General features: G+C 39.1%; 1 protein-coding gene across 2 annotated transcripts in view; it reads right to left on the reverse strand.

The window, feature by feature from the left end:
* TMX4 (thioredoxin related transmembrane protein 4) overlaps positions 1-7,484 on the reverse strand; it is a 46,896-nt gene extending 39,412 nt beyond the window's left edge. Inside the window, exon 1 of one of the 2 annotated variants that reach the window (XM_021718496.1) lies at positions 7,128-7,484. In XM_021718496.1, coding sequence (XP_021574171.1) covers positions 7,128-7,303 — 176 coding nt within the window. In that variant the 5' untranslated portion in view covers positions 7,304-7,484. The remainder of the gene's footprint in view (positions 1-7,127) is intronic. The other variant, XM_008069871.2, reaches the window with a different exon arrangement.
* Between the last annotated feature and the right edge of the window lie 740 nt (positions 7,485-8,224).

Consider the following 8,224-nt stretch of genomic DNA (forward strand, 5'->3'; position numbering starts at 1 on the left):
AGAGAGAGAGAGAGAGAGAGAGAGAGAGAGAGAGAGATAGAGAAAGAAACAAAAATGTAAGGTAAATCTTTATGTATAATATAACAACCTTTAGGTCCTCTCTGCTTTATTTCCCTAGGACTCTATCTTTGTATACAAGTCAGGAGCATATTTACTACATTAGTAATTACTAAATCATGCAAATTTTATCATTTTTAAAAATCCTAATGCAGCCTACTTACATAGTTAATCCTCACTTGTGCCCCATATCTCCATAATAAAATAAATTTAATAAAATAAAAAAATCCTAGTCCCTAAGCTCTAGATAAGCTATTATGAAAACTGGGCTTTTGGTGAGACAAATTTTCAGATATACAATTAAGATACACTCTCAGATATGGCACTGAGGTAATTTTAGATATGCCATTTTCTATGTAGCTACTACTGGTCTGTGGTATTATTAATACCATTATTTCAGAGATTTAATCAGAGCTGATTATATTGGAATGTACCCAGACATTCCTTCAGTGGTGAAAATAAGCCAGCTTTAAGTCTTTGGTTTGGGAACTCGTCCACTGTTGCTACAGCTTTTTAAATTATCATTATTCTTTTGTATCTAAAGGACAGTAATTTAGACAGGAATTCAGATACTACTATAAGTAAAATACTCCTCCAGGAGTAAAATGAATGTAAATATAAGTCATGTGACCTTCATGGCTCTTCTTTCTGTGTATGTATATACATATGTATATATAACTTATGTACATACGCATGTGTTACTGAATGAAATTCATCAGAGAGGACCCAACATGATCTCTACTTATATTATTTAAAACTAGTTCACAACAGCAGTCTTCTCCGAAGAACTATAAGAGATCTTTCCTGCTATAACTTTGTCTCTTACATATGATCTTTCTTTGATTTAAAAGCCTCCAAGAGGTCAGGAGTGGTGGCTCAAGCCTGTAATCCCAGCACTTTGGGAGGCCGAGGTGAGGAGATTACCCGAGCCCACAGATTCGAGAACAGCCCGGGCAACTTGGCGAGACCGCATCTCTACAATAAAAAAAAAAAAAAAAAAATTAGCTGGGCATGGTAGTGCATGCCCGTAGTTCCGGCTACTTGGAAGGCTAAGGCGGAAGGATCGCCTGAACCCATCAGGTTGAGGCTGGGGTGGCCATGAGCATGCCACAGCACTCTAGCCTGGCTGACAGAGTGAGACTCCAACTCAGAAAAAAAAAGAGCCTCCAAGAGGAATTAGCTCCATTACAGTCATAGAAACTGTAAACCAGTTTATTTTCTATTTAAACTTTTTGCAGGTCACCATGGTTTACAAAATTAGTAAGCTTCATAAAGACATTTGAAATATATTCCAGATTGCCAACACGCTCTGTTAAATTACACCAGTGTGGATACTAGTCCAATGTTTTAACCATTTCTGGAACATACAATTCAATTGCAAGCTTTTGTTGTCCATGTTAGTACTCATGTACAAAGTACACTGAGGTTCTGCTAGATGTAAAGCAGTTGAAGAACCATGAATCTTTTATTATGCAAACTCACTGAATCTGGTGTGAGTTTCATTAGGTGTACTAAACATTTCAGAGAAAGGACTAACTTAAATATATTTCCTAGAAAGAAAATGTTATTTAAATAAATTTTTATTCACCAACAATGGATAATTTTTCTTCTTTTGTCTTGGTTCTAATTTCACAAGTGTTTCTCAGTACATTCTCTTTTCTTGACTTTCTCTTACCCTTGCAGAAATGAGATGGTCAATGACACATCTGGTCAATTTTTACTTAGCATGACTTACTTTGATCAAAATCCTCAGAATACTCTGTAACAATGAACAGGAAAGATGGGGTCCATCTCTCTATGAATAAATAAAAATAAATAATAAAACTAAATCAAAATGTCAATAAGATTCCTTAACCACATTGTAGTATTCTTCTTTCTGGAAAACCTGGAATAATCCAAAAAATTGAAAACCTTATTCTCAAATCTATTTCTTTAGAAATCATTTCTAAAATATATTATTACAAAAGGTAGAGGAAAAATAAAAATTGACAGCTGCATGAAAACTATGACTAGAACTGCTAATGCTAGTGAAAGTGGAATTCACTGCTTTCACTTGAATGAATACTCCATGCAGGCCGTGACTGCTGCATGACTTGTACCTAGAATAGAGTCTGGCATGCTCTTGGCCACAACAAATATTACATCAATGACCAAATTAAAGATGAAATGAGTATCCTTAATAGTTAGGAAAATATATACAGACATTACCTCCATTGAAATACTTGAAGCTTTTGATTAAATTCAATTCTATTATTCATTCACTCATTTAGTCAAAAGTATTTGTTGAGCGCCTATTACTAGTTCATTATTAAGGTTCTGTGGATACACAGGGAAGAAGAAAAATCTTGTTCATCTACTTAAAAGCTTATAATGAATCAAAGAAAAACCTAATAGAAAAGCATATAAATAAATGTATAAGTAGTAGTTGCGATAAGGGCCATGCTAGATAAAACCAAGTCACAATGACAGTTGGGACCTGTGATGTAGGGAAGGCAGGACACCTGGTAAGTAGTGAGCAGTGTCAGGAAAGAGCACAAAGTGAAAATGTTCTTCATTTACAGAAACTAGAGAGATGGTGAAAGTGTAGATAAGCCTCTGACTTCTATATGTACATAACCTCCCTTGGGTTGGTTCAGGGTGCTGCCAGCTGAGGGCCTAAGCAAGAGTCGGTCAGGCCCCTGCTCCTTCTCCCAGGCCCCCACACTACCCTCCCAGGTTTGCATCAGGAGCTGCAAAGCTCTGGCCAGTATTCTAGTTCTGGCCTTGCCGATTACTACTAGGGATCTGGAGTTGATCAAAACATTAAATTTTCCAAGTTTTCACCTCCTCTAGTCAATAATAGGAATGATGATCTGGGTCACATTGTTGGGATGATCAAATAAGATAGCATTTGAAACAGGTGGTGTAAACTGTTTACTGTGATTGTGAGGAGGAAGATACGTACCGGAGGTGACATGAATGCCAAGTTTCAACAAGTCTTTAAACCCTTTGTGGAAACTATCTAAAAGCAAATATCTGCACATTTTACAACACCCATGACAGTACCTGGAGCTATGGGTTCTCAATCAGAGGCACTTGCAAGTGTGCACAGGGGATGGTGACTGGAATCTTTTTTATGACACATGACTGAGACATGTACCGGAATGTAAAAGGCAGGGTTGTCAAAGATTCTGCAACATGCGGGCCACGTCCATAAGCCAAAGAACCATACCACCCAGCATGCCAATAGTGCCCTGGGAGCCACTGATGAATGCCCAACACAGAGGAAGAATTCAGTGAACATTTGCTAAGTTAATGAACATGACTTATACTATTTATCCCCTTCAGAGCACAGTGGTCTAACAGTCTCTTGAAATCAAGATTGTAGCTCATCCATCTTTGCCTTCTCGGGTCCCCAACCCTGAACCTGAGACATAACAAGTATTTAATGACTCTCTCTTAAACATTCAGTCACTATATCAAGGCAATCTATGGAACTGTAAGAAATTATAACTATTTGCCATGGGCAAGTTAAAGCAATGATGTTCAGCATGTTCTCTCCAGGTATAAGAAGGATAATGGAAAGACAGCACTAATACCTAGAAGTTCTAGGGAAATAAATGAGGTTTTGCTCCATCATCAGCTATTTAATTTCACTTTTGAAACATGGTTATCCTAAGAACAAAAGTAAGAAAAAGCAGTGCTTTATAAATATCTACATGCTTTATGGAGGTAAAATAATTTAAACCAGACACACAATTCCTCTGGATGTCAGTTTAAAAGTAGGTTGATCAAAATTAACCCACATGGATATCTACTTTATTTTGGGGAAAAAGTCAAAATAGCCACCAAACAGTACACAGAATGTATCATATTGCAAACTTTTGTGTTTCAAAAGAACAAAAGTAGTATTCTTAAGGGCTGACATAATGTGAGCCAAGCAAGTACTTAGAAGAGCAAAAAATACCTGAATGAAGGGTAGTATAATGCAATGGAAACAGAGAAAAGCAAGTATCAGAAGGTATTTTAAAGATTAGATTGTTTTTCCTAATTCAGAGAAAGGACATTTTATCAGAAGTTAAAGTAGGAAAGTACATACCAAGCCAATTACAGTGACATAGCAGAAATACAAGTAAATATTATAAAACAATATATGAAAGCAAACAAGCCCAGGTGAGGTGGCTTATGCCTATAATCCCGGCACTTTGGATGGCAGAGGCAGAAGGATTGCTTGAGACCAGGAGTTCAACATCAGTCTAGGCAACACATAGTGAGACCTTGTCTCTACCAAAAAAAAAAAAAAAAAAAACCTCAAAAAATTAGCTAGGAGTGGTGGCATGTCCCAGAAACTTGGGAAGCTGAGGTAGAAGGATCACCTGAACCCAGGGGGGTCAAGGCTGCAGCAAACTGTGTTTATGCCACTAAACTCCAGCCTGGGCAATAGAGTGAGACCCCGACTCAAAGAAAAAAGAAGTAAACAAGAAAACTGAGTTTACAGTAAGCTCATAGCATTAAAGAAAATATAAGTAGTAATGGGATAATTTTTCAGATTATTTTAAAGTTTTAAGAATAAAAATAGTTAATTACTGAAAATATGTTTTTAACTGATACTTCTTAACACTGAAGTGATTTTTTAAAACTGGAAATTCAATTGCAAGAATTCAAAACATTTATTGAATGACAAAGAAAATATAACCAAATTTAATTGCATAATAGAAGTTTTTCATGTATCAAAGTTTCCAAACACTGCTATGTTCTTAAACATAAATTAAACTGTCTATACCAATATAACCAGGAATAGCATCACAGGCATTTGTATGGCATGGTACACAAAAGAAAAAAAAAATCTCAGAAGAAAGGTAGCAAATAAGCAAATGAACAAATGAAAAACTATCATTCAGAATAGTCAAAAATTCAATACCATCAGAAAACTTCTTGTTTCTTTAAAAAAGTTAAATACACCATGTACGAACTCCTAACAATCTCCATTTTTTATGACCAGTTCACCTGAGCAAAATGTTAACATGGAACTAACATTCTTTTTCTGTTTATATACATCAGAAAAAAAAATTTATTTCTTATTGGCTATTTGAATGAATTCTTAGAAATTTACAGTAAGCCTGAAAAGGTACTGACAATATAATGAATTTCCTATCTTTTTAAAGCATCGGATTTTTTTTTAACAGGGAGGAGAGGGAGTATCATCTAATAAAACAGAAAATCAGATCACAGATAGACAAGAGCCACAATATTTCTTCAGGATGAACACTTCTGTTCTGGTAGATACAAAGATGAGTGTAATGGTTTAAATCATCAATCCCTTCCAGCCTTGCTTCCTCTCCACCTATTCTGAAGAGTACTTGATGAGAAAAGAACTTCTACTGAAATGAACTCACCTATCTACACAGCTTACTACCGGATTACAAGACTCATCTTGCATGAGAGCCCAAGCATATGCCATACAACTGGACACATGGCAAGCTTAGAGCAATTGATTACTATGTCTCTGGTTGTACTACTAAACAACTTTGACCCATCAGTGTGGCCAAATATAGGAGTTGCTGGCTGTCATTCATTTATAAGCTTATTGAGGCATTAGTGTTCTTATTTTACTTTTTAAAAAATTGCAAAAGAAACCATACAAAAGTTGATGTTATTAAACATAAGGTCTTTCTGCTTTGACTGTCATCACATACATACACAAACTCAGCTTTAATCTGAAAACTGACATCTACAAAAATTCCATTTTGTAAACACCTAGTTATAAAAAAAAAAGAACTTTCTGTAGTATAGCTAAAACTCTTACAATTCTTATGACATGGCAATCCTAATATAAACTCCACTTTAAAAGTTTAGCCCTTAAATAAATGTAACCTCACTGTCATCCAAAGTAGCTAAGTGGAGTATTTAATAATTTCACTGATTTTTTTATGATACCTTCTTTGTGACCAAAAGGTAAATGCACATTTGAAGAGATAATATGCATTATGTTTTTTGAGTAATGTGATCTGCTAAGTGATAAAACTTTTGGCCCTGATCTCACAGACATTTTTGCTCCATAGGAACCCGCTTGCAATCTAAACAAAAAATAATCAAAATTTAGTGTTGGATAAAGGAAAGATACAACATTGTGAATGTCTGTGTCCTCAATGTAAAACTAATTGTCAAGTAGTGGTGACCAAGTATATATATTGCTTGAAACCACAAGCTAAGGAGATGTGATCTCAGGGATCATTTCCCCAGACATTCTTCATTTTCCCTGCAAGCCCATAAGGATGGTCTCTCAAGTCTACTAAGACATTTGCCACTGTCAACTTCAAGCCTCCTTTCCAACCATCAATTCCTTACTACTAGGAGTTTAATGTCAAGCTACAGTCAACATACCCCTTTCCTTCTTCTAACTCAAAACTATATCACCTTCAAGAAAAGGCATTGTCCACCATTTTTACCTTCTATGTTTCTGAAGGGGGCAATTTGTTAATGTCCTTAATGATACTAACACAATTAAACTGTATCTACTCAGAAAGGCCTACCTTCAAAATAGCAAATAACACGTATATGTTGGTTTTTTTTTTTTAAACCCAAAGGCAACCTACTTATGATTTATTTTCACAATGACATCTCAAGGTCTTCAGAAGGAAGACTGATATTCTGTGCAAATGGTCTGCCTTCCCTGTGCCGCTACTATTCCTTCAGCAAATAACTTGCCTAGCCTGTGACACGAGTTCATACCGTACAAAAATGTCATCGAATGACTGCCTTTTCTCTTCTACATACATATCTATAGCTTAAAGCAACGCAGTTTTCTTGCAGAATTTCTCCCTTCCCCCCCTCCTCCCCTCGGTTAACTGCCCACTCCATCCCTAAAACACTTTCCCCCAAAGTAAGGGGCCTGCAAGCCTGGGGGATGCTCTGCTCCCGCAGCTGTCACCGCGGAGGGCTGGCGCGCATGCGCAGCGCCAGCAGCCGCGAGTCTCAGGCCGTTGGCTGGGCGGGTCCGCGGCCCGAGGTCGAGCCGAACGGCAGTGCTGTACTGGGAGGGCGACGCCCGCGAGGGTAATGCGGCGTGCAGGGCGGGTGGGCACACTCACAATTTCAGCATCCACTCGCCCTCCATCACCAGCGTCCAGTTGGAGGCGGTCATGGGCTGGACGCGGCTCTGCTCCGCCGGCAGCGCGGCCTGCTCGGGGCCCGCCGCCGCCGTCGCCGCCGCCACCCAGGCGGCCAGGAGCGCCCTCAGCCGAGGGCCGTAGCGCCCGTCCGCCATGCTGGGACGCGAGCGAGGCTCCTCTGGCGGGGTGTGGGGAAAGAGAGCGGCTGGGTCAGCGGGACCCGGCCTTTCAAGGCAGCGAGAGACGCCTGGGCAACCCCACCTCCGCCCCGCTCATCACACGAGCCCCGCTCGCTGCGCCGCTGCGGGCGCCGCCTCTTATCGGCCCGGGCCTGTCGAGGCCACGCCCCCTCCCGCCTCGACTTGCCGTTGCCCGGGGTGTCTGTTTCCCTGGCAACGGCCGCCCTTTCTTCCAGACCGCCAAGCTGACAATAAACAGATGACCCAATGTTGCTTAAGTTAGACCTGCACCACTGGTGTTCAGACTCCAGTGAGGGGGGTTGACGCGTGTGAGCTTCTCTAGAGAGAAACGTGGCCAGTCCTGTTAGCATCCATCCCCTCTTCAGTGGTAGCACACATAACAGCGATGGACTGCAAAGTAGACTTAGGTTTAATGAAAAAAATGGAGGGATGTGGTGAGCATCTCTTGCTAAAAGAGAGGAAATTTTAAGTACTCTCAGCCTGTGTATATTGGAGTATCACTGCCTAATTGGGAATAATGATGAAATTAAACTATGCAAATTCTTTTCTACAAAAATGATTCTAATTTTCTAGAAACTTTTAAAGCGTGAGTATTAACATAAAATGAGTCAGTTAATAAGAATATTGCCACTTGCAGTAAAATTGACTCCATATTTCTCTCGGCTGCAGTTTTGTCAGATCTAAAATGAAAGTAACCTTAAATGATTTTCAAATTTATTTTCAGGTACACATTAAATGAACCTGTCTCAGACCACCACACCATTGTCTCTAAGATCAGATTATAATTAGAGGGTGGGAAAGCTTTTTCAAAGGGTGTTTTGTATTCGTTTACTAGGTGTGCCAACCATGAAACTCGGTATTGTGGTTCATAGATCA

Source organism: Carlito syrichta, unplaced genomic scaffold (assembly GCF_000164805.1).
Source record: "Carlito syrichta isolate Samal-C Ts95f unplaced genomic scaffold, Tarsius_syrichta-2.0.1 Scaffold312267, whole genome shotgun sequence".
Lineage (NCBI taxonomy): Eukaryota > Metazoa > Chordata > Mammalia > Primates > Tarsiidae > Carlito > Carlito syrichta.